The sequence below is a fragment of the Mycena indigotica genome (assembly GCF_014461135.1).
Source record: "Mycena indigotica strain 171206Taipei chromosome Unknown Mind.scaff0003, whole genome shotgun sequence".
Classification (NCBI taxonomy): domain Eukaryota; kingdom Fungi; phylum Basidiomycota; class Agaricomycetes; order Agaricales; family Mycenaceae; genus Mycena; species Mycena indigotica.
Genome location: NW_023503002.1, coordinates 677,459 through 703,095, shown reverse-complemented (window position 1 = coordinate 703,095; position 25,637 = coordinate 677,459). Strand labels below are relative to the sequence as shown.

General features: G+C 51.2%; 4 protein-coding genes across 4 annotated transcripts; 2 read left to right on the top strand and 2 right to left on the bottom strand.

Moving 5' to 3' along the window:
• Positions 1 to 1,465: 1,465 nt before the first annotated feature.
• Positions 1,466 to 2,755, bottom strand: MIND_00301200 (uncharacterized protein; the record flags this gene model as incomplete). Its single annotated transcript, XM_037359874.1, has 4 exons — positions 1,466 to 2,378; positions 2,426 to 2,561; positions 2,616 to 2,646; positions 2,693 to 2,755. 4 exons carry the CDS (start codon positions 2,753 to 2,755, stop codon positions 1,466 to 1,468), a joined length of 1,143 nt encoding a protein of 380 aa, XP_037222759.1.
• Positions 2,756 to 4,404: 1,649 nt separating this feature from the next.
• On the top strand, positions 4,405 to 6,184 carry MIND_00301100 (Zn(2)-C6 fungal-type domain-containing protein; the record flags this gene model as incomplete). The annotated part of the gene is made up of 8 exons (XM_037359873.1): positions 4,405 to 4,549; positions 4,610 to 4,662; positions 4,717 to 4,745; positions 4,800 to 5,382; positions 5,420 to 5,531; positions 5,593 to 5,843; positions 5,912 to 6,062; positions 6,126 to 6,184. The coding sequence occupies 8 exons, from the start codon at positions 4,405 to 4,407 to the stop codon at positions 6,182 to 6,184; spliced, it is 1,383 nt and encodes a 460-aa protein (XP_037222758.1).
• A 1,203-nt stretch (positions 6,185 to 7,387) lies between these two features.
• On the bottom strand, positions 7,388 to 9,765 carry MIND_00301000 (C6 transcriptional factoral factor; the record flags this gene model as incomplete). The annotated part of the gene is made up of 4 exons (XM_037359872.1): positions 7,388 to 8,624; positions 9,258 to 9,329; positions 9,387 to 9,417; positions 9,471 to 9,765. The coding sequence occupies 4 exons, from the start codon at positions 9,763 to 9,765 to the stop codon at positions 7,388 to 7,390; spliced, it is 1,635 nt and encodes a 544-aa protein (XP_037222757.1).
• Positions 9,766 to 12,162: 2,397 nt separating this feature from the next.
• Positions 12,163 to 13,057, top strand: MIND_00300900 (RING-type domain-containing protein; the record flags this gene model as incomplete). Its single annotated transcript, XM_037359871.1, has 4 exons — positions 12,163 to 12,316; positions 12,371 to 12,602; positions 12,653 to 12,725; positions 12,779 to 13,057. The coding sequence occupies exons 1-4, from the start codon at positions 12,265 to 12,267 to the stop codon at positions 13,055 to 13,057; spliced, it is 636 nt and encodes a 211-aa protein (XP_037222756.1). The 5' UTR covers positions 12,163 to 12,264.
• Between the last annotated feature and the right edge of the window lie 12,580 nt (positions 13,058 to 25,637).

Below are 25,637 nucleotides of genomic sequence, written 5' to 3'. Positions count from 1 at the left end.
TTCTCGCGAGAATCGCAGCGGATTCTCGTTCCCGAACGAGCTCTTAGTCTCCACTGGCGGCGTGATATCGACATCGTCAAAGGTGCATATACCGTCGAGAATGGAGGAAGAGGAGGGTTGCTTCGTCAGTGCTGAAGGTATTGCTGGTGCTGCAGTTCCATTCTGCTCTGTGTCGTAGGCTGCCTTGTATGATTCGTAGACATGTTGAAACAGGACACGAGCCTTTGTTTCGCGCTCACCCATTGGACTGGCTCCTACCGCCGCCACTGGTGTCATTGCAGCTGGTTCCGGGTCAGTCGACGCCGCCATGGAAGTGGTTGCAGCAGAGGTATCTTCTGATGGCAGCACTTCTGTTGAAGCTAAGCGGTCTTGTTTGGCAAACCAGGCCCATCCAAGCGCCGGATGCAAAACTGGAGGTGTTGTCATCGTCAACTGTCCGCTGCAGTAAGCAAGTAGACTCACCAGTTGAAATGATATTGAACTGTGATTTTTGCGCAAGCTTGTGATACTGTTCCAGCTTGAGCAAACCGGCTGTCGCAGCTGTGCGAAGCTCAAATGGCAGATTCAAGTCATCGCGACATGCCTTTAGATGCGCCAGCATAAGCTCATACTAGTACATGGGCAACACCCACGGAAGCGTTGGGGTCGATGATTTTGACATCTGGAGTGTAACCTCTGTGAACACCTATAGACAGATGGATTCAATTGCAGCGCTGCGAGAGGGAAGCAAATGTACCTCGAGAACCCCATTGAGTGATCGGAGCAACTCCCATTGCTCAGGCTGGAGGATCAATGGGCGGAGCTCCGGTCGCTCGAAGAGCCACTTCTCTTGGGCCTGTACTCTACTTCAGCTCGTAGCTTTGAGCGAGACAACGACAAACCTTGTTCTGTTCCGGGTGCGTGTTCATAGGAGGAGCCTTGCACGGCCTGACCCAAAGCCTGACAAATACTTTGATGTATTACTACGTACTTCAGTTTGTAAATTAACATTGCTGGTCTCTATTCCCCAGTGTCATCTTGACTCCACTCTTCTCTCCTGTCTTGTCTTGGTCAACTGGAAGCTGCAGTCGCCAGTCACCCAAACTTCCTTCTGTGGTGTTCCGGTGCCCCCCCAAGTGCTCTCCAACTTTGATTCTGTTTCCGACTCCAACTCCAACTCTGGTCCTCTGGTCGGCATGGCACTTAACAGACTATCTCTATGTCCACTAACCTTCCTAGGTAATGAATCTTTGAATAGACTCCTATGCATATACAGTAACATAGAGACTGATGATAGAGTCTGTATATCTCTATGTATCCATCTGAAGTAGTCATAGTTATTAATATTCATGTATTATCTGACTGTGTCTATGTCCACTAACTTTGCTAGATCTGAAGTTAGTGGACACGACTCGGACAAAGCACACAGCCTTATAATTAATCTTAGTACCGTGACCGCAAACGGCAGTAATAAAAGATCGATAGCTTACACCTTCCCCTCCGGCAACCCTCCATCCTCCGGATTCGCATTCGCGGGTCCGACAAGCAGCCACATAGGCAGCGGCCGCAGGCCAAACTCGCGGAAAGCATTGATAACGTTGGCGAGCGGGAGGAGCACCAGAAACATGGGCAGTATCTGGCCAAACCCCCACCCCGAGCCTCCATCTGCATCGACATTCGCGTCGGTGTTGGTATTCCAGCGGATGAGCAGCTCTGTGTTCATCACTGCCAATGTCCACAGCACACACACGACGAACAAGTGAATCACGAGCGGCCACGCGATCTGCAGGTCGTATGAAGGCCGCTGCGTGTCGCTTGCCGCGGTCCGTCCACGATACCGGTTGCGCCCGGGGACACGGCGCGGTCCGCGGGGGAGGGCACCGGGGCCAAATGTTTCCAGTCCTGGGGGGACAGACCGGGGTGGATTAGCGTGCGCGGGGCCGGGCTGCGGGCCGGGCTTCTCCGCAGCCTTGCGCTCTACGTTGGGCACACGGCGAAGGACAGTGCGGCGCATCCAACGACGGACGGCGTCAGGCGCGGGCGGGAGATGGTCTCTGACTAATACCCCGGTGTAAACGACGACAACGACACCCGTTGCAACGGCGCCTAATACTCTGCCAGCGCCGAGGGCAGAGAAGGGGCGGAAGAGGACAGCCCGGGCTTGGGGGTTGCATTGGACGGTGGTAGGGGAGCCGAAGGTTGGGGCGGAGATGGTCAGAGCGAGAAGGAAGGCGAAGATGGTGTAGGATTGTAGAACGGAGAGCGTGTGGAGGAGAGTCAGCGAGCGTGCTGAGCGGGCCGGGGAAGAAGAGAGGGAGAGAGGGAAGCGTGAGCAGGCGGGGAGCGTAAGGGTTACGGTCGTCCATGATAGCAGTAAGAGGTAAAAGACCACGATTGCGCTGTTGCTGCTGGTGAGAAGACTTTATATAGGAGCTGTGGACCGCACTCTTGGAGGCTAATCTCTGGGACCGGCTTAAAACCCAAAATAAGCGCAGTCACCGCCATCGCGGTGTTCGTGAAGAGCAGCGTATAAAGTGCGCCGGTAATTTCCTCTAGCGAGCCAGATCTTGCAGAGAGGCAGCCTGAAAGGCAGCCAGTCAGCATAGCGTTTCATCAAACAACAAGCAGATACACACTGAGAAAGAGTGTCTGCAGATAAAACGACACCTGTAACCGATGAAAACCGGAATGAGAGCGCAGCGCGGAGACTCACTCGCACACCAATCCCGCTTATATCAGAGTTCATGGGCAGCGGACATCCCTCCGCCGTCGCCATCGTCGTCCTCGTCGGTCGTAAAGTGCAAGAAGTAACAGCTTTCGCCTAGCGCCCGGCGTCGACATGATGGCATGAGAACAAAAAAAAGCGCCCGCTGATGTCATCCCCAAACTCATAACACCACACTGCAGGAGTTCGGGAATAAACAGCCCCCGTTTCGATCAATTATATGGCTAAAATCAATGTACTTACCAAAAAAGATTCACTTATATGATCCAGGGCCCTGATATATGTTATATAAGGGCATATCCAGTGCATTTTTTTTGGCACAAATAGAGGTGAAAAAAAATATTTTTTTGATACATTGATATTAGGTGTATAATCGATCGAAACAGGCGCCGTTTATTCCTGAACTCCCGCAGTGCCATCTACCAGCTTCCGTCCTCAGTAAAATATCCCCACTCGGCATCCCACCATATACTCCCGTCCATTTTGCTCCAACCTTTGCGCGGAACGGACCAACTCGGGGTTCAGAAACTCCGAGTAACCGCTCCTCTGGGATCGCTGGCCACGGAGCTGCGCCGAGTCTAAGTGTGCGCCGATCCAGTAACGCATTCGCCGCGTTTGTAAGGCCGTCCACGTCCTCCGGGTGTGGCCATTGCCGGCCCGGGCCGCCTATGTAAGCGCACCGCCTCCACGTGCTCGACAGCTCTGTCATCCGCCCGCTAAACACCGACGAACGCGACCTGGACCCAACGCTACATCTCACTTCAGCTCCACCACAACATAGCCACGCGATACCAGCTGAGGCGCACCGTCGCTTGCCACGCGCATTGGACGATGCATCAAGGGCTGCAACAGAAAACTTTTCAATTTTCTGCAGCGACAAGTGGCTGCTCGAGCCCATGGCTCAGACGCGGGATCGACGACGCCCTCGAGCAGACTCACCGACGACTCATAGTCGTGGGAACGCCCTCGGATGACTCCTTCCACCCATTCAGCCTACCTGTCTCCCCTTGCTACGTCGACCCGGCAGTCGATCCGGGCTCGTATACGTCAACAGAGTGCATAGGACTGCCAATATAGTACCCTCGGCTTATCAATGGATCGTCTTGCGCCTCAAACAAAGGACGCTGCTCGAGTTCCTACGGTCACTGCGGAGGCATACGCATACGCGTCGCGGCGTCTGACTCTGTTTGCTTGCAAAGGCCGTATCGACCCGTGCGCGTCAGGGATGGCTCTTCGGTGTCCGGGCAGTTCCCTTTGTCAGGCGCCAGCCATTTGTGGTAGTCTATACTTTCGAATGGGCATTTTAAAGGTCTGTGGAGCCTCAGAAAACAGCAAACGAACATCCACGACTCACAAGTTGTAAACAGAATATTAATGCATCCAAGCAGCTCGTCTATCCCGCTCCAGCGCGGAAAGGCCTGTCTCAACTGCAGGCGAGTCTCATTGCACTCGTCTCCAAGATAATAACTCACTAGCAACTTGAAACCAGGCGTCGAAAAACGGTGAAATTTCCTCCCATTAGGTTTAAAGAGTCGCTAAAGCTTCTGCCACAGAAATGTGACAGTGCTCGCCCGGTATGCGGGCCTTGTTCGCGACATCCTGGGATCGCTGAAGACTGTGAATACGACGATGAAGGGCCAGCAAGCAGCCAAATTCTCGAAGGTAGAAAGGCGCTTCAAAATGACTCTTGCCTGAACGCGATGTTAGAGCAAATCAGAATCTTGCAACAGCGCATCAACGATCTTCAAAATCCTTCGACCCCGCGCCAGCCTCAACAGCGCATGCCTTCGTCGAGCTCTGCGGCGCCAAGTCAGATGCCTTTGGGACCGCTCTTGTCCTACTTTCGTCAGTATCATATGCAATCAAATTCCATGATAATTGAATCGGCTCACTTTTGGTTTTTAGACTCTCAGCAGACTTCAGGAACGAATGTAAGCGCGTCTAGCGCAATGGCCGCCGTAAGCAAAATGATGAGACCCGATAGGCGCCAATATACTGATTTGCCATCACAGGAGGTTCCGCCGATTGTCCTGCAAGCATTGTAACTATCACTGAACTCTATTTTCGAAAAGAGCGCTCACGAATAGCTGTCCAGGGCCCATAACTTCCTACACAATGCGTCGTCCTTCGGTTTTTTCCTTGACACGCAGGCCTTCCACGAGGCCATCCAAAACCAGACGCTCCAGTCGAATCTGCCCTCGGTGCTTCTGAACGTGATGCATCTGTGGGGTATCCACCTCTCGACTGATGCCCGTATTGCCCGATACGAGCCGGCGCTTTTGGCGCGGGCATTGGACAGCACCGCTTCTTCGCTGACGAGCACCCACCCACGGACCCTTCTCCATGGCGCACAAGCGGAAGTTCTGCTGGCGACGTACTTCCTGCGCAACGGGCGGATGGTGGAGGGTCGGTACCACATCAGCGCCGCGGTGGGCATCGTTCTCAGCGGGCGGTGGAACCAAATCCAGCCAGCCTCGAACCTGGATGAGCTGCGCGAGAGGAGAGAGCAAGTCGCCGCGTTCTGGAATGTCCTGACCATTGATGGGGTCTGGGCGGGCATACACGACTGGGCGCCGAACGTCATTGTCGGGCCAGGGGGATTAGACATCCAAACCAGCCTGCCGGCAGACGATTCCAATTTGCGTGCCCAGGCAAGTGTTTTCCCCGTCGGGAGTGATGTGATACTGACGAGCCTGCTTTCTTCCTGCCCCACAGGGCGGAACGCTGGCTCGGTTCATGGCTGACTTGCCGGACCACCCAGACTCACCTGCGGCGCTGCACGCAAAAGCAGGGATACTATTGGCCACCGCAGCGATGGGCCGGCCAGGTGAGTGCTTCTGTCCTGTCTTCTGGAGATATGGAATCGATGAGCTGAGCGGAATTAAAAGGAAGCCCTGTCGACGCTGCCCTTGATAGACGCGTCGCGGGCTTCGTAGCTGGTCTGCCGGCCATTCAGTCGAAGACGACACTGATCACGCATCTCCTCGCCCGGCTTGCGACGATTCGCCTCCACCTGTCCGTGGGCGCTCCAGACTCCCGGGCGAAGGTCCTTGCCGCAGCCAGAGAGGTGGTGGGCATCCTCATGGACCCTGCTGTCGCGGAGGAGGTCAAGGGCGGCATTGTCGACCCCATCATTGCGGTGTGTGGGCCCATTCTCCCCAGTCCTTCACATATGATCTGGCCGCTGACTCCTGACTCTGTCACCAGCCGATCCTCGCACGCACCGCTCGTGTGTTTATTACGGAGCTGGCTGCGGTCCGCGCTTCGGGCTCCAACGGAGGCGGCCAAGGCCTGCTCGAACAGCTCAAGTTCCTTGTCCAGGTCATGCAGATTATGGCCCCCCGATTTACGCTGATGGGTGAGTATTCAATATTAATTGCCTCTTTGGGCCCGGCTAAGTGGTGTACTGAACGATCGCTAGCGAGCCAGCTTGAAACGATACGTCAAGCCTGTGGCTCCGCCCGAATTCCTCTCGCTTGAGGGCCCCTTCGATCGAGAACGCTAGCTCGGAAATCGGGATATCTTGCTTATTGGTCATAGATTATATTCTGGTACTGGTGTTTACTAGTCCTGTGCTGGTTTCAGCAGCCAATCGACTTGTTGTCTATTATCTGGAGGTCCGGGTGCAGTGCCCCACGCAGCGCCAAGCCGCGTCTTAATGAAAACCTTCCTGTTGCAGGTCCTTGTTCCCAGGAAATTCAAAGACGTCCATCAGCCATCCGGAGGCGTGGGTGCACGAACTTTGTTTCGATCTCTAAAGCTTCGATCCATTCTTCGGCTATGGCATCGCGGGGCCAAATTGTTTAATTTGTCCAATAATTTGTCGCGTTTTTCCTCGATTCGGATCGCATGCGGCGCCGATACAGCTCCGACGGGCTGGGAATAAGCAACGAATCGGTCTGGGGAGCTAGCCTAAGGCAATATGAGAAATTCTCAACTCGAAGCTCCTTGGAAGAGCATATGACGCCAGTGAGAAGGCTCAGAAATAGCGCGGGATGTCACTGACTGAGAGAGAGATAATCAACTAGGGATGTCTGTGGAATGTGATTGTGCTGGGCCAAACTCCGCACTCGCAGGCGACGTCTCGCGGGAGAACTTGAGCTGTCTGCGTGAATTCAGAGACAAAAGGAGTCAGCTAAGTCGGGGGGCATACCGACACCAAACTTATCAGTAACTTAGTAGATGCCCCTCAGCCTGACTCGGAGGGATCGTGTGCGGCCGGTCATTGCCGGACTGAGAGAGGCATGGTCTCGACAGCACAAAATTAATGAATCTGAGAGTCTCGCAGAACGGAGACATTAAGTCCGCACAGTGGCGCGGCACCACGTCCACGAATCCAAACTCCGCCCATCTCCGAATGAATGGAAGGTCAGTCACTATATTTAGTCGATGTTTCCGACTGGTGGAATATGTACAGCGGTATATACATGATCGTAAGGTATGGTAGGATTTTCTGTGTGATGTATAGTGACAGCGACAATTAACACAGGCGACGGGGTAAAGTAGTAAGTATGTACTGGGTGTACAGTATAGCAGACGGAGACACAAGCAGGGTCGTAGGTCGAAAACAAGACAAGAGCTGGATGAGGCTAACGACAGTGACAATCTGGGGGGTACAACGAAACAGTTGGAGGCAATTTGGATGGGGAGACGTAGCACAAGATAGAAAAAAAAGGGGGGAATTCATGGATGGTGAGCGCGGGGGCAGCGACGCGTTCCGAGACATAATTGACATCGATAATTTTTCCGAGTGGTCGTGCTGCGTCCGACCCTTGAGCGCGCGAGAGTAACACCACAGCCACGACGAGAGCTTGAGCACGATGTCTGGGACGGTGGCTTGCAAGTAGCAACGACCCGACAGGCTCCATCAACGGTCACAGTGGCTCCCTCAAACGCCTTCAGAGCATTGCGTTTCGCAGAGAGAATGGGGGTGGCTCTGCCTGTTGGCACATGGATAGGCGCGACCGCGAGGCCGGGACTGGACGTCTCCACCAAGGCCTCTGCGGGCATAAGTCCATCGAATACAGAGTCCGCTTCCTCCGCGACAACAGCATCAACTCGCAGAACGCAAACGGGCTGGATCGGGGTCGTCGACAACGGTGAAGTCGAGAGCGAGGCCAACAGGAGATGGCTGATGCTACCAACACGACCTGAGTTGTTTTGGTCTTCCTGATTTCTCCCGTTGTCGCTTGTGACTGCTTGATTATCGTGTGTGTCCCCTGCTACCGGTGCCAGATCACGAGCTGCGCCCCCGCTTCCACTGTCTTCTTCTGCTCGAAAATGGTCGCTACTTTCGGTCGGAGCATTACTTGCGCCTTGAGATGCATTAGATACGCCAGGAGTTTCGGTCGTTTCGGGTTGGCGAGGAAGTAACGGCCGCAGGGGAGGCGGTGGATACCCAGAATAGGTATGCTCATAGGCACTGGCACGACGACGATGAACAGGCGGCCGCTGCGCTTGGTTGGAGGAAGAACCGAATGCTGTTTCCGTCGGCGGCAGACGACGACTGTGGCTGGGCGAGCTTGTCTTAGCACGGGGAACAAGCGTCGCAGGTGATAATCCACCCGTTGTTATCGTAGTCATTTCGGGTGTCGGCGAATAGACCGGGTGTCCATGTACAAAGGGCGGTGGGGGTGGTCCAAAGGCGGAGGCGTCGAACCGACCCGCAACAGAGACTGGATAGAGCGGGTAATGATATGGAGTTTCATACGGCGGAACAGGGCCGGGTACAGGCGGTGGTGGAAGGCCTATATGTGGCAATGGGCTTCCCGAGAATGGCGCGCTATTCGGAGGCATAAGACCAGGAAATGGTGGGAGAGAACCGAGGATTGGAGGGGGGATTCGCCTGAGGTAATTCTCTAGCGTCTCGACTCGTCGTCGAAGGGCATCGTGCTCTGCACGAGGAACATACTTTTCAGATCTGTAATATGAGTTAGTTTGGCTCGCAATGGGTGACAAATAATAAGAGGAAGATTTAAAAGGTATACGAAAGGGGGAAGAGAGCGAGGCTATGAGGACGGAGTTTCGGGGATTCAGTGGGAACTTGAGGCAAGAACACAACAAGAGCACAGGGAGTCTGCATGGTGGGTTGCTTGTCCGAACGTTTCAGCGCCAATTATTACGGAAAGACAGTGTGGAGACGGCGAGGAAGGCCGGCTTAGACAAGATAGATGAGGGGAGGCTTGGAAACGAGGCCAATAGGTACATATGAACAGGATACAGGATGTCTGTAGGCATTGTGGCGAAGAAGTTAGATGGTGGCGTGGCGACGAAGATGTTAATAGGAGACGACAGGCTGTGAGAGCTTGCAGCGCAAACGACAGTTGGCATAGGCGTTACGAAGAAAGAAGGTCTTGAAGGACGGGAAAGGACAGATGAATCATGTTGTCAGGTCTTGAGAAATAACGAGGGACGGTGTTTTCGGCGGGTGTCCACAGCAACATGTGGGACCATGGTGTTCCATTTGAGGAGCCAGGATGGGAATCGCGACGAAGAACAAAAAGAAGGTGGAATGGGTGATGGGGGGAAAGAGAAAAAATAGACGGTCACGTACGCTGTCTCCACAACGTGCCACTGACACTTGGCCTCGTCCCCCCTCCTCGCACACGGTCCACACGGCTGCGCCCTACTCCAGTTGCGAGGTCAACATCTCGTTCATCGACAATCGGCCAAAAACGCGCACCTATCACATCGGATTTTGCGTCGTTTACACTCTAATGAGCGGAGTCAGGTCACGGTCACCAAGTTAATGAGTCTGAGCACATACCTGTGCAGCTCAAAGCCTGTCTCCTGCGCTTTTTCCGGGGCGGCTCGCTGTCCGAATCGGGATCGTCGTCTTTTCGTCGCTTGTGATTGTCGTCTTCATGCTCGTTGTCGCGCGACCCCGCATCAGATGATGGTCGACGTTGCTGGCCAACGAAATTCGGAGGCGGTGCTGCAGAGGTCGACGGGGGGACAAGCGGAGGAGTCTTCGCAGGGATTATGCCTGAAGGCGGAGGCAAATACGGGTGCAAGTCTCGGATGCTGGGCAATTGTGGGCCAGTCGGCCGACCTGGCTGCATGCAACTCGGCGCGGAAGCAAAAACAGAAGGGGAAACGAAAAGCGACTGAAATTGCTGTCGGCTGCCTTTTATACTGGCGTTTAGAGTCAAAATCCGGGTTTAAGCGGGCTGTGCAAATCGGGATTGGAGATTCAAGAGAGATCTCTTGGGAAGACTTTCGGGGTTAAGTATTCCGTCGTCCCTGCATCCGTTTACGTGTCACTTGTCTCATGTCGAGGTCTCCCTGACTTCCGCTCTGTGACCCAGTTGCGCAGCTCCGTGCAGTCTCACCTTCTCATCGGGCCCATCGCCAGCGAGGAGGCTGGGCCCTCAAAACAGCCCAATGCCAAGAACACCGTCCGTCTGAATCGTTCCAATCCCTGCTGCATGCATTGTGTAATAAATATAGACCCAAAACACGAAATCTTCGCTCCAAAAGAGAATTATGGTTTTATCAAGCGGGACCCGCTGAGTTCTCGCGTGACTCGGGCGGATCCTACGGCGCCAACGATACACAAACCCGTTTCTACTTTTTTGTGAAGATACTCCACTGATTGGTCAGATTGTACTTGGGGTGTTCCGTCGCTCCAGCTTCACTTGGGCTCTTTGTCCTGAGAAGCGGGATTTGCTGCTGCGGAATGCGGCAAGCACTGACGGCGCGGCGGACCGGCAAACTACCGTTTGTTTCGGCACGGACGTCCCGATCGAATTCCTCGGCCAATCCAGCCGCTATCACCGCTACATGCCTGGGCACAGGACAATTAAATGCCGGAGGGAACCGAGACGTCATCATACATATCGTGTGTCTGCTGTTGCTGCCAGATGCTGGAAAATGGCCACCTGGGAGAGCCCCTCGAGAGTGCCAGTTCCTGAACGATGCGAAGGTCTGGACTTTTGTGCCTACTTTTTGCTCGGTGAAATTCTCGCGGCCCGACACGCGGCGTTAGATCTGCAAATCGTGGGCGATCCTGGTAAATCTGAAACACACGGCCCGGCCATCCTCCTCGACGCCGGAGAAAGGGCCTGCCCAGGCTTGCGAGCGAGTTCACCGCAACGGCTGACGTCGACGTCTGTCGCGCGGGTTCTCCGTCCTGTCGCAGCTATCTGGAGATGCCACGCCCAGGACCTCGGTCACCAAATCGCGCATGGCCCTGGTCAGTAGTCAGGGCTGCGAGGTCATTGGACCCGAAGCCGCATTTCCCGGAAACTCGCGTGCTTAGCGCTTATCTTCGTATCGTCCCCATCGATTATCGGGCAGATCAAGGCGGCCCATCCCGGCTCACGAAGCCGTGCCTGAGTCCATGTTAACGTTCGCACGCTGCTAAATCGCAGGGTCCCCCCGCACACAAACCCACACAAACTTTCTGGGACTGGGAAGCTCCACGTGGCACTGGCAGCGTATTCGGTGATGGTTGTCCTCGACGGCGAGGTGCGTGGTGAGCTGCATTGCACATGTGCATATCATGCGCAGGGGTGCGGCGCTGTTTATATATTCAACGTGTACACGTTGGTTTCTGAACTGCTCCCAGACTGTTTCATTGGGCGACTGTCGACATATCAGTCGCGGTCGGCTCGCGCCTGCTCCTCCACCATAACGGCAGCGAGCTCTTGGCGAGGTGTAGCGCAATTCAAGCATGGAGTGCACGTCACAATCTATTCTCGTCCCAACCAAGTACACGGAAGTAACAACAGACAAAGCAAATGTAACTTTCATACGGGCCAGCGCCGACCTCTACAATCTACCGGCGTGATCTAGGTGAAAGTGCTCGCTCTCCCTGACAAAACGGCTCAAGGTCTTCCGCATCGAAGGCGCGAAGACCCCAAATATCAGCCCGCCAGGTGAAACTTTCGATAAAAAAAGCGGGCATCATGATGCGCACAGTATTTACCCTTTCTTGCCGCGCGCACGGACCAATCACGTGTATGATGTGGAGCTATAAAAATGATCGGCGTAAGAGTTTTGGATTCTTACAGTCATCTCGCCGCGCGTTCAACGAGTCAAACGCCGTTCCCTTCGTGGGTGTGTGGCACTATGGCGACGAGTAGAGGGATGACCGACGCTGGGCATGTCGTTGATCGTAGTTTCTCCTACTGGTGTAGCGGCTAATCAGCGTTGGAGACAAGTATATACTTGGTATATACTTTGTTATGTTACTTATGTACTGCGGTCTCCGGTTGAATTCATTCGATTTCCTGTAATTTGCTTCAGTCCCATCCTTAGGTTTCACCTCATTTAACCTTTAAAATGTCCCTTGAATACCCATACAGGTGTAAGTAGCTGTAGCTGGAGGCTGGAGGTTAACCTGGAGCGGTTCCGGCTCGGCGCGATTCGGATCAGCGGTCTAGACCGCGTGACAGACCATCTGGGCATGCCGTCAAACGCTATTGCTTGGCTTGTGAAAATGCAAGGCTACCTTCCCGAATAACCTTTTTGCATCCGCCCTCCACAGGACCCGCGCCTTCCTATCCCAAAGACCGCACTACACGCCCACGTGCGGCGCCGACCTGTATCGAATTCTCATGGCCAGCCCGAGGAAAGCAAAGAAGGCGATGAAGCTCGCCATGCCCACGTGTAAATCCTGTTATCCCTATCCAAGCTCCCTTGCGCTGACCGCCCGTTTTCAAGACGCCCCCGAAGTTGAGTACTCGCTCAACCTCGGTGCTGAGTCGGACTACTCCCGGGCCGCGACGCCGCAGCCGTCCGACGGCGAGGGCCCCGTAACCCGCCGCAGGAAGGCCGTTGATCAGAGTCAGAGCCGCGAGCAACGGATGCGCCTGTCGACCGCGTACGACGAGAAGGGCCATCTGAAGATTGCTGAGCGGGGCAGGCGGGAGGCACTCCTTGATTGCGGCATCTGGTATGTCGCTTGTTTTCCTGACTGGAGCCCTACTCAAGCAGCCACCCTAGCGACGAGACCGCCGTTGATCCAGTCCGGACCGAGTGCTGTCGCGCGCTCTTTTGTCGCGAGCACATCGATGCGGTGTGTTATCCTTCCTTACTTATACCCGGCGACGCTAAGCTGGGGCTATTTAGTGGATTTACGGTCCGGCGGCAACTGGTCTCTGCCCTTCATGCGAGAAGCCATGTGTCGTCTCACACAACACTTCCTCCTCCTCTCCTTCCCGCACGCCCTCTCTCTCGCCTTCGCGCTCCCGCACCCCTACGCGCCCCGCCACGAAGCTGCGGCCCAAGTACCGCCAGTCGCTCGTTCCCGGGTTTCCGGAGCTGATGCGTGTGCTCTGTGGCATTGCGTTGCTTGTGCTGCTCGGTGTCCTTAGTCGGCGGTATGGGGCGGCGACGACAAGCGAGTAGTCTTCGCCTGTGTTCGGCGGCAACTCAACTTGCCTGCTCTCTGTATCGTTATCTACTTTCCTTATACCCACATGCACCGCTATTCGGGGCGATGTCCTTCTATCACTAGCGTTTTGGAGGCTGACAACTTACACATTTGCATTTTTTTGGGATACATGATGGTATAAAAACAATGTTCAGCAAATTACATGAAAGTTGTAGACCCAAGTCATGAGAAAGGTACAGTATCATGACTGACTTGAAGTTATCTCTCTTTAACCACCAGTTGGACTTGATTCAATTTGCCTGATTAAGCTGCTAGTTCAATATTATTTATGTTACTCATTCATGTCTTCAAGACCGGATAGAGGCTTACAGCAAAGGTTTGGGTTGCACCTGCTTTTTGAATCAAATCTTCATTCAGTCATGGGATAGGGGCCATCATGGGGCTGACACCTAAGCTTTACTTTATTATTACATTTTCCTGCAAGGGCAACCCTAGAGGCCTGAGATTAAAGTCCTAGCAGGGGATGATCTAAAGAGAAGAAACTCTAAGGGCTCGTTCGGTAACGAGAAACCAGCGCGGTTTCTCGACAGAAACCAGTTTCTCAGGAGAAACTGAGCTTCTGAGCAGAATCAGTCACAGGTGGGTAACACTGTTCGGTTAGTCGGCCAACGAGTTAGCATCATAATATGCCGAGATTTGCCAATGTGACATTTATGTCACGAGCACTCTTTGCGTACTTTTGGGGAAGAAAAAATGCCCAAATACAAGTGTTATAGATTGAAATGCTACATTGGTAGCTTTAGAGTTCCATTTCACCAAGAGTTTCCCCCGTAACACTTGTTTTTTTGCTTGTCTTGGACACTCCGATGTACTCCGATTAAATCCGAAATGATGCGGTACTGACGGAAAATCAATCTGTGGACAGATCAACGATGGTTTCCAGCCCGCTGACAGTCACACTGTCGGTGCTCAGAAGCTCAGTTCTGCTGAGAAACTGGTTTCTGTCGAGAAACCGCGTGTCAGACTGCGGGTCGGGCCGTGCAAGGACTTCTCCTAAGAACGCGCGCCCGGAACAGAACAGACGGATAGTCGGGCCCGCAAGTACGGTGGGCGGGGTAGATCGAAACCGAAAGGGCCCGTGAACTCGGTCCCTTGCCGTAGTCGGTGGTCGAAGGTTCGAATCGGGTCGTGTCGGGCCCGATGAGTCGACAGCGTCTCCTTGCACGGAGTAAGGTAGTTCTTCAGACGATCTAAGTGATAGAGTACAGGGTACACTATCGCGCCTTATATACGCGGGCCCGCAAAGGGGGTGATCGGACACCCTGGCCTCTCCTCCTCCTCCTCGCTCCCGTTCCTGGCCGCAGAGGGGACGATCGTACATCCCTTGCGGGCCAGGCGCTACTCCTGACCTCCTAGCACTCCTCCCCAGTCCCCTTGTGTCGAGTTGGGCTCGGCGACGGCTCGACGCATCGTTCTCGGTCACGTGCTTCCCACGTGTGCGTTCCTCCTACTGGGGCGCATGTTCCCCGTCGTCACGTGCTGCGTGCTACGGGCCCGCGATGGCCCGACACCAGCGCCCGGAGCGGACGGGCCGGGTCTTATCCGTGACACCGCGCTGGTTTCTCGTTACCGAACGAGCCCTAAGGGTCCACCTGCTAGTTGCCTACTAGGTAGCTGACTATATACGGCTTGTCTGTAGCTGCTGCTGCCGGGCATAGAAGGCTTGGGCAGTGTCACAGGCCAGGTCGAGGGTGTTGACAGCTCTGTGATGCCAGTGGTGTGGGCTTGAGCGGGGGTCGGACCAGAATCAGAATCAGACTGTAATTGTCTCCAGGGGCCGAAAGGGAGGTTCCCTGACATTCACTAAGCTAAAAATTCCAGATATGAAGGAAGGCAAAGGATACAAACATTTCAGAAACTTGATAGAATAATGACAAGATTAAGTACTATCAGACATGACTCAGTAAAACTACCCATTAGGAAAAAGTGGAATTCCTGTTGAGAGCCGGTGACAGCCGCAATGATTGTATCATTTGCCGGGGCTGGCAATACTCTCAACAGGCCTTAAAATAACTCTCACCTAGTTTAGTGCAGCTACCCTCCCAGGCAACTGTTTCCCCAACTGCCCCTACCATTATTAGGCTATATATTACTATGTGTCACAAACAACACCAATTCAGAGGATGTCAGTTGGCCAGTGCATGCTGTGGGCCTGGGCTAGGTGCGACACCTTCGTCTCTCCGGGTTGTGTTTGGCTGACGCGACGCCGGGTAGCCCAGCCATGATTCACGTTGTCAGTCCTTTTGGACAGCGTCCAGACTCCCCACACCCACGGTCGCAACGCAGTCTTGTGTTTGCTGTTAACGGTGTGTCTCCCTTTCCCCAGGCCCACTTTTCTTTCCAACGCTGATATTGCTCGTAGTGGCGCTTGTGTTTCTGGCACGGTCGTCCAGCGCATCCCCTGGGGCACCCAGTTCATCACCGCTCGTCCAAGGCGGACTGTGCCTTGCGCTACTGCACCGAGAACGGTTTGTCCCCCTCCCTATCGTCCCCCTTCTTCCCCGCTGACCTCCCCCCAGCTGGCAAATGCGGTGCCCATGGAGTCGCTGAGGGCCGGCAGTGCTGCTGCGGCCCACCCTTCAATCCTTTGGGCGCAACCAGCTTCAGCAACGGTGCGGGCAAGCAATTGATCGGCGGGTAGTGTCTGAGCGAGAAGGATGCGCCGGCTCGTTGGGCAACTGCTGCGCCCGGTGCGGCCTCGGTGTACATCCATAGCGCACACATAGGGTTGCAATTAGTCAGTATATATTATGTATGTAGTTACTACAGCACAATATACATTATTGCCTGTCTTTTTGAGTGTTCTGTACCATTCAGTAGGCATCCCCCATTTGTCACAGCCTTGTCTGGCGCTGGTCCACCTCAGGATGTCTGTATGATATCCCTTGTCAAACAGATGTCAGGAAGATATGCGCATTCAATTTCGTCCTGACATCACGGATATCCGATCTTGATGTCACAACCTGATGTCAGGCGACATTTTGGCATGACATCGGCCAAGTGTCATGCCGGGTTGGTGGTGTAGACTGAGCTACTGGACATTCAGGTGGGTGTATAAGGATATTTGGATGTCCACTAGGACCCTGTACCATAATCAGTTGTGGTTCTGGCAGATGCCACTGAAGGTACCTGAAGAGAGGGTAGGTACCTATAGAGCAAAAGAGAGTGCCTTCGCTATTACAACTGGTCAGAAAATAATTTCAAGTATGATCCAAAACTTGAATATAGGATGGTATAGACTTTCAAATGAGCCTGTCTAGCACTTGAATCAACCTCATAGCTAATCTGGATCTCTCACAGTACCATTATCAGTGTTATCTATCCCAAAGATGATGAGCTCACCATGGCATGACCTTTGTGAGTCTCAGGAATCTGAGTATATCTACTAGTAGGGATATGGTATACCTCCCAGAAAGTGGTGCCCCTGACCCTCTAGCCTATCTCCATCCTGTGTTACATAACACCTCAGGCCTGAAAGGATTGACTAGTCCTAACAGTTATGGTATGACCACAAATGGATGAGATTATAGTAGACTATTATATGTCATCATATCAACTTGGATCATAAGATTCCATGGATGTAGTCTCAAAATATCAGCAAAATGCTTCTCAATTCAGTATTCAATTATGCTTGGCAGTCCATAGGTCAATGTGATGGTACCAGATGAGATGGATAGATGGATGGGATAATGGTAGGATGATATACCTTTTAAATGAGCACTCTCCCAGCTTTATCTACCCTGACTAGCTTGAGATCCATGGTTATCTTTCAGGGTTGATGGAGATCAAATACTACTAATGTGTGAATACATTGCATTGCTAGTATCATATTCACTCAGGATCTGAAACTAAAATGTCAGAGCCCTGGTTTGGAGTATCCGAACATATAAGTTACCTACCACACATTGGGTTAAGTACCAGATATTCCTTTGATTATGACTGAGAATTAAATATAGTCACCATATGGTATGATGTTGATCAAATAACATGGTCAATTAATGGTCCTGTTCAAAGGCTTCCTGGTGGTACTTGAATCATGTATTTACCTCAAGTAATTATGGAGATAGAGGCTCATCAGTTGTAGATCAGTTAGTGATTGGCTAGTGCTGGCATAACCATTTAACTGGCACAATATGTTACTTAATGAAAGTTGCTTGTATACAAAAAATATACAATTTTGGTTTGTGACGATCTGTGACATTCTCTGATGGTTGTACTATCCAATAACGAAAATTTCCTTTTTTGGAAATTTGTCACACTATCTGACCGGTGTAACAGCGTGACTCAGGCGCTGAAATAAGCACAAGTCTCCAGAGTGTGTAATTATTCATCGTTGATAATATATAAAGCGTTATATTAATGCTTTATTGGTCTGGAGAGCAGAATTGCCTTTTTTTGGAAGGTCCTAATGATCTTAAACATCAGCCATGAGTGGACTTGTCACTCCAAGGTCTTAGATCTGAACTTTATAGCAGCTTTATTGCAGTATTTATCACAGCATAGGGAGTTTGAGCAGTTTCTTTCTAATTAGGATGGAAGGTGCACTGTACCTCCCTTCCTAACTAGAAGGGTTATGTGGGATTCACAGGTGTCTTCTGCTCCAGTAGCTATATTCCAGATCTTAACAGTGTGTCCTTAGAGCCTGAAACAACCTTTGTGCCATCCAAAGAGAATGTTACAGAGTAAACCGCACCATGGTGACCATTGAAGCTCTGCTCTTCGGCCCCGGTAGCTGCATTCCAAATCTTGATAATGCTGTCCTTAGAGCCTGAAACCACTTTTGTGCCATTTGGAGAGAATGCTACAGAGTATACATAACCAGAGTGGCTATCAAACCTCTGCTCTTCAGCTCCAGTAGTTGCATTCCAAATCCTGACAGTGCTATCATCAGACCCTGAAACCACCTTTGTGTCATCTGGAGAGAATGCTACAGATTGTACATAATCAGAGTGGCCATCAAACCTCTGCTCTTCTGCTGCTGCTCCTCTAGCTATATTCCAGATCTTGACAGTTCTGTCATTAGAACCTGAAACCACCTTTGTGCTATCTGGAGAGAATGCTACAGAGCATACATAACCAGAGTGGCCCTTAAGGCTTTGTTCTTCTGCTCCTGTAGTGGCATTCCAGATCTTGATAGTTCTATCATCAGACCCTGAAACCACCCTTGTACCATCTGGAGAGAATTCTACAGAGTATACATAACCCAAGTGGCCCCTAATCTTCTGCTCTTCTGCTCCTGTAGCTACATTCCAGATTATGATGGTTCTATCATCAGAGCCTGAAACCACTTTTGTGCCATCTGGAGAGAATCCTACAGAGTATACATAACCCAAGTGGCCATTAAAGCACTGTTCTTCTACTCCTGTATCTACATTCCAGATCTTAACAGTTCTGTCATTAGAACCTGAAACTACTTTTGTGCCATTGGGAGAGAATGCTACAGACTGTACATAACCAAAATGGCCCTTAAACATCTGCTCTTCTGCTCCTGTAGCTACATTCCAGATCTTAACAGTTCTGTCATCAGAACCTGAAACAACCTGTGTGCTATCTGGAGAGAATGCTACAGAGTGTACATAATGGGAGTGCCCATGCAAACTCTGCTCTTCTGCTCCAGTAGCAGCATTCCAGATCTTGACAGTTGTGTCATCAGACCCTGATACCACCTTTGTGCCATCTGAAGAAAATGCTACAGATTGTACATCATCCAAGTGGCCATTCAAGCTCTGTTCTTCTGCTCCTGTCATTGTCTTCCAGATCTTAATAGTTCTGTCACTTGAGCCTGAAACCACCTTTGTGCTATCTGGAGAGAACACTACAGACTGCACACAACCAGAGTGACTATCAAAGCTCTGCTCTTCGGCTCCTGTTGCTGCATTCCATATCTTGACTGTGTGATCACTAGAGCCAGAAACAACTCTGTTGCCATCTGGAGAAAATGCAACTGTACAAACTGCCCTCTCATGCCCCTGGATATTTACCAGAACTCTATCCTTTATGATCTGCTGACAATTTATTTTGATAAGCTGGGAAAAATACTTTCTCCAGCTATCTTGTCCTTTCCCACTTCCAAGTGTTATAGCAAGACCAGTAACATATAAGTGTGCTGTTGAGGAGACTCCTGGTCCACTAATATAGTAGGTCCATAGAGATTGAGCACTATAAAGATAATCCTTTAGCATTTTATGTTCCTCAACCTGAAGGATTTGTAAATATGAATGTTTTTCAATTTCTCACGATATTTACCTTGTGAACCCAGCTTAGTGCCTGGTCTAGTGCCTCACGACAGTCTCTGTTCAGCAAGTTCATAGTCTCCATCCAAAATAACACTTTGACTTCTACAAATTTCTCTAAACACTTTATAACTTCAGCAGCTCTTGGATTATCATGTCTGATGGACTTCAAATGTGCACCCCAGTTCTGGCAAGAATATCTAAGTTGTCCTCCAATTCTTTGCTTAATTTTCATCTGCAAGTTGATATCCTCCTTATCAGTTTGGTAGGATGATGCTAAGTCACAGATATTGAACTTCAGCTCTTTATCTAAAATCTTCAATGCTGTACATGTGCAGTCAACAAAATAATCATTGGCTTTCTCTTTGTGTTGTGATCTTGCCCAATCAACAACAAAGTCATCAAATGACTTGTGATAAGAATAAATGCACTGATCAGCTGCTGAGATATATAATACTGCATGAAAAGCCTTTACACTGTTCTCTACAGCTTTCATGTCTGGTTCATCTGAAGTACTCTCCATGATAAGTGGAGCAAGAGTTTTGATAGTATGAGGTTGGCGAGCTGCCACAACAGCATATAATACATGCCGTCGTCGAACCAGTTCTGGTGTGTTTGTTGGCAGTCCTTCCTGAAGGATGTATCTGTATAGGGTGGCAGTTTGGAGCCCCTCTCCTGCATCTAGACTCACTAGTCTTCCACTATCATATAATTTTGTCACTCTCTCATGCTGTTCTTGTGATGTCAGAGCATAATCTAAAGGCTTCAAGTATCTGACAATTGTGGCTGCATAAATGAAAAGTCCTTGAGCCTGCTGGACAATATAATACCTATCTTCCTCAGGTAATTCAGACAATTCTGCATTAATATACTTCTGGATGTCCCCTTCTGCTTACCCTTTTGGAATCCACTCCAGATGGTAAACATTTTCTCTGAGTTTCTCTGCCAGTCTAGCAATTTCAGGATGTGGGCGGCTGGTGACCAATAGCTTCAAACCCTTAAAGTCATGATTGGTTTGCATCAATTGCTCAAGAATTTTGTGTCCCTGCCCCCCTTCAACTTCATCTAGAGCATCAATCACAATGAGATGTGGTATAGAGTGATGTTGCATAGATTTCCTCCAGGGCTCAACTAGCAATTCCTCACATGTGTACTTGAAGATGGGACTATGGTATCTAGACTGACATCTGACAGACTTTGAGCATATGGCCCATACTCTTGGAGAAGCTGTCTAGCAATGGTGGGCACAATATTTGCTAATGTTCTTGACATAGGCTCAGTTCTGGAGCAGAAAAATGATGCAGCTAGTCGCCTCTGTTCCTTCATTTCTTGGCAGATTGTAGTGACAACAGTAGACTTTCCAGAACCTGCCATACCACTAAGCCAGAATATTTGAGAGCCATTTGGGTCTTCAATCCAGGTTTCAAGTACTGTCAGTAGGTCTTGGCAAGTTCTTGCACTACATCAATTTCGTGAACAACTCAATCCCTGATCTGCATCAAATAATGCTTTTAATGCAAAAGGTAGTTTTTCAGCCTAATACTGCATTATAAAGTATTACATATTGTGAGGATTTCTTCATACCATTGCAAATTTCATTATCTTTGTCACATCTTGAGCAATTGATTGAGTTATTATATCCTGTTGGATAATAATATCTTAAGAATATATATCAAACTGCAGAGAAAATTATATCCACCCTATGGTCATCTAGTCCAGTGGTCAGTTCATTAATACAGGCATTAATGCCCTCAGAAAAGTCATTGGGTTGTATAAAGTTCAGTATTTTGGACTGTTTTAGCTTCTGCAACTTCACAGCTTCTTTGTTGAGTAACCTGGATTATTGTGAGATTTCAACATTAGCAACTAGTGGCCTGACTGCATACTGTGCTAAGCTCTGGCTGCTTTTGATTATGGTGGGGTTATATTTGTCCCCCTCAGAGATTTGTTGATTGATCTTCTCTAGCTGGCCTGTGAGCCTTATGACCAAGGCCTCCAAATCCTCCTTATTGTCATGATATTCCTATGAAAATGTGAGACCAATAAGAATGTACAATATCAAAATATACAATAATCAAACTAAACAGAGTATTCAAAACCTGAAGAGGAGCATTGAATGGAGGAGGGACTATTGGATCCACAACTTTGATGATTGCTGATAGTCCCTTCAAAGTCCCTTGAACCTTTCTATAAATAATCTTCTTCCAGGAGGGCTGTGTCTATAACTCTTCCATTTAGAATAACCACATAGATAAAAATACCAGTTGCTACCTCAAATTCCTGCTGATCATCCAGTTGCTGTGCTGTGAGACCCACCCGGAAGCTTCCATCTCCTTGATTCAAGACTTCCAATGACAAATGTTGCTTCAAGTTGCTAATGACCAGAAGTAGAACACTTACAGTTTCCAGTGGCACTGTTGTCTAGCATTTCTCGGACTGCATAAACCTGCTGGACCAGCAAATCATCCTTGCTCCATTTGTGTGACTGGAAAATTGCAACATAGAGTTTCACATCAAGTGATTCAATAACACTTATACAGTTCCTGAGCTAACTGATAATTATTGGTATTTTCCACACTCACATTTCCTCTCTAACACTCCACTGAGCAGTCTGGATGTTTTTGCTCTTCTTTGTTTCAATGAGGACTTTCCCAGTGGGGCTTCCCAGGCAGACAACAGCATAGAGCCTCATAGTCTTCCCTGGTTTGGCACTTGAGGTATTATCTTGTGCTGAATTGACTTTACAAAGGTCAGCACTGTTGAGGGTGCAGGGACAGTCTGGACAGAGGCTCACTCCGGAGGGTGTAGGTTTGGGACATGGTGGACGAGCGCAAGCAAGCAGCGATGCTCCCATGAGGCATCCGCGTTGCTGTCCGGACACGAGAAATGTCACAAGAAGCAGTGGGGAACATCGAGCAGCCACATGTATGATCGCACACACGCAAGGTGTATTTTTGTCACAGGAGCTCCTTCATTCAAATTAACGTGCCTAAATAGCATGGTAGAATGTCAGTAATTATCGCGATAGACATATCGCCTGTACGACGAAGAATAACTGCTCGGAGAGTCGGAATGTGATGCGCGAAGTCTCCTTGACCCGCCCACTCGACATCGCACTAACCAACCTAACCTCTCTGCGCCTACCCTAACCCCTTTCCTCACAGCTTCCCCCCCTTCCCCTCCTCCCCTTCTTTGTCCCATCCGTCTCCACCTCCACTACCCCGCCACGCGTCGAATCACCGCCCAATTCACACCCCACAAATCGTACGCCTCGCGGAACGCATAGTTGGTAAGGACCGCCCACTCATGCGACTTCGAGATCATGCACCCGCGGCGTATATCAGAATCGCTCTACAAAAAGCCCCAATCTCAGTAACCTCTTACTATATGGGAGGGAAAGGGAACGCACGCAGTGAGCTTGAACACAGGCTTGATCCCGCCGGCCTCCCTGCCCGTAATGCAGCGATGTACCCGCCCGACGTGCTGCACCCTGTTCGGGCCGACGTAGTAGGTCCACTCGTCGGAGAAGTGGTATGGCGCCTCGAGCGTCTCGGTCTCGGCGGGTCGGAGGAGAGAAGCACTGACAATGGATGTGAGAAGAGCGCGGAATTGGGCAGAGCGTGTTGTCCAGAATAAGCACAACCACTCTAGTGTGCAATGAGGAGGGCAGAAGGGGAAGAAGGGATGACTTACGGTGTGACGACGAGGTTGTTGGACGCGAGGAAGGGCTCGAGGATGCACAGTGACCTTCATCTGGTTCAGCGGCAGCCCAGTCTCCTCAAACGTCTCCCTCCTCCACCCCATCAGCCCCCAGTTCCGCGCTCATGAGCTCAGCCGCTTCGGGCGGTGGGAATCCAGCACCTTCAAGTCCAGCGGCCTCTGTGTCTTGTCCGACGACGGGTGACGGGGAGGGAAAGAGGGAGAGAGTCAGGCGGTGACGCGTGACCGCGGATTGATCAAGCCTGGGCCATGGCAATCCCGGATGCGCTAGTAAGTAGTATAGCACAACTTGCAGCGGAGATCGAAACAACCACTATCGCAGTAACAGTCCGTTTAAACTGACTCCGAATAGTCAACAAGTTTTAACATCTACGCATCACGTCATATACATTGTATAATGCACTTGCTACTTCTTTTCTCCCAAACTTCCACCATGTCCAATCCATTTGAAGAGCCGCGATTCCCCTCAGAATTACAACGCGAGATATTCGAGTGTACGGCGCATACATATCCTTTCTGCTCTTATACTATCTGGCTAACGTGGAGGCCGCTCCAGGCTGCTCCAGGATTGAGCCTCTCGTATACCACACCCTGACAATCAACTCCTCAAAGTGCTTCAAGGCGTTTCTGGCGGCGACCAAATCTCGACCACCGGAATTTTTCGCGCGCCACGTCCGCCGCGGCACCGCCTCATAATTCACATCGCCTATAACCGCGAGGCCCCACTCGAAGACGCTTGGGCTGCGCTGGCACTGTGCACCGGTGTGACCCGGGTTGCGGGGGTCGGCGCCATCGTGAATCCACCCCTGGCGCGGGTGCCGGGGTGCTGGCGGGGAACGCCGGGGATGCGCCTCGAGCGGGTGGCGCTCTTCCTTTCGCATGTCTTTCCGCGGGGGGTGGAGCTTGATACGCAGTGCTTTCAGACGCTGACGCATCTTGACCTGTACGACGATTTGTGGGACCACGAGGTGGCCATGGAATACGCGGCAAAGCTTGCGTGACTGCCGGTCCTCACGCATCTCGCGCGCTGAACGGCGTCGTCGACTCGGACTGGGATGTAACGGAGAACTTGAATCTTCTGCAGAATTGCGAGAGGCTGCAGGTATTTGTGGTGCTGTGGTCGCTGTTTGCGGACGAGGCGGAAGGAAAGACACACCTGTACACGGGGTTTTTTTTAAAAAAGCCTTCTCATTACCAGTGTTAATGTTTTTAAAAAATGCCTCTAATTTATGCCCCTGCCAAAAGGCGGGTTTTACATAGGGAAATGAGAGATCAAAAAAAGGTTTAAAAGGTTGAAAAGCCTTGTCAGGGTGGGCAGTGTGGTAGCTATAAGGCCCCAGACCTAACGTGTGGAAAATTCCTTAAGTATGGGGAAAATACTGTGTAGGGGAAAGGCCAAAAAAGACGAAAAAAAAATGTTGATGCCAAGGTGCCAAGAAAGATACGGAGTTTGACAGCGTGGATTCTATTAAAATGAGGGGGGAACTTGTAAATCACTGATGTTTTTTAAAAATGTTAATACTCTAATTACAAGGGATCTTTTTAAAAAAAACCCCGTATACGCCTGAAAGACACGCGCCAAGGAGGTGCCCTTCCGCGACGACCGGTCCCTCATGTCCAAATACACAAATATGACTGCGGGCGTGCTGGATTCCCCGAGTCTGTGGTCGCACGCGGAGGAGTTCATCCGGAGGAAACGCGAAACGCGGCTGGACGGTGAGTGTCTACCGAATTTTGTTGCTTTTCGTTGCTGATATCATGAACAGCGCCGTTGTTTTGGATGGGATACCACTTGACCGAACCCTACGGCATGTCCCTGACTACGTAATCCCGAAAGCACATCCTTCTCCCGGCCTGCTTTGTCCACCCCCTTCGCTTTGGCCTCAGCAAATGCAATGACCTTCCGTGATCGACCAAGGCTCCTGCGACTATGACCGGGGGCGTTAGGTCGACCCGCCGAGTTTGTGGTAGCAGGCGGAGGCCCGTTTCTAGCAGAAAAAAAAACGAAAAGCGGTGAGACCTTGGGTGAGACGGAGAATATCGGTTTTCTCTCCCTCTCTTACTGAATCGATTAACAGCGGCGTTGTTTGGATGGCGACATGTCAGAGACTAACCTGCCCTCCCACTTTGTCCCGGCTCGCTTTGGCCTGAGCCGCGATGACGATCGTGCGTAATCGACCGAATCCCACCGTCGAGCGCTTGAAAGCGTCCAAAGCGCCATTGCACTCGGTATATAAGCTGCACCCACATTCTCGCTGCTGCCCCAACCCACTACTCAATCTCCTGCATACCATGACCACCTCTGACATTCGCAACACACACACTGGCATCACCCCGACGCGGCAAGAAGTTTGCTTCCTTCCGCAGCCAGTTCAGCTCGACTTCTGGCTCGACTCCCTGCACGTTGTGCTGCCAGCAGCCTCCAAGATGCCCGACTACCAAGGCGCATTCTATCTCGACCCGGCGGGCAGGGCTGATCTGCTCGAGCGTGGTCTGTTTTTCTTTCGATTTCTTCAAGTCACTTTGCTCACAACCAGCAGTCGTGGCCCACATCCGGCGCATCACACGTGCCTACAACAGG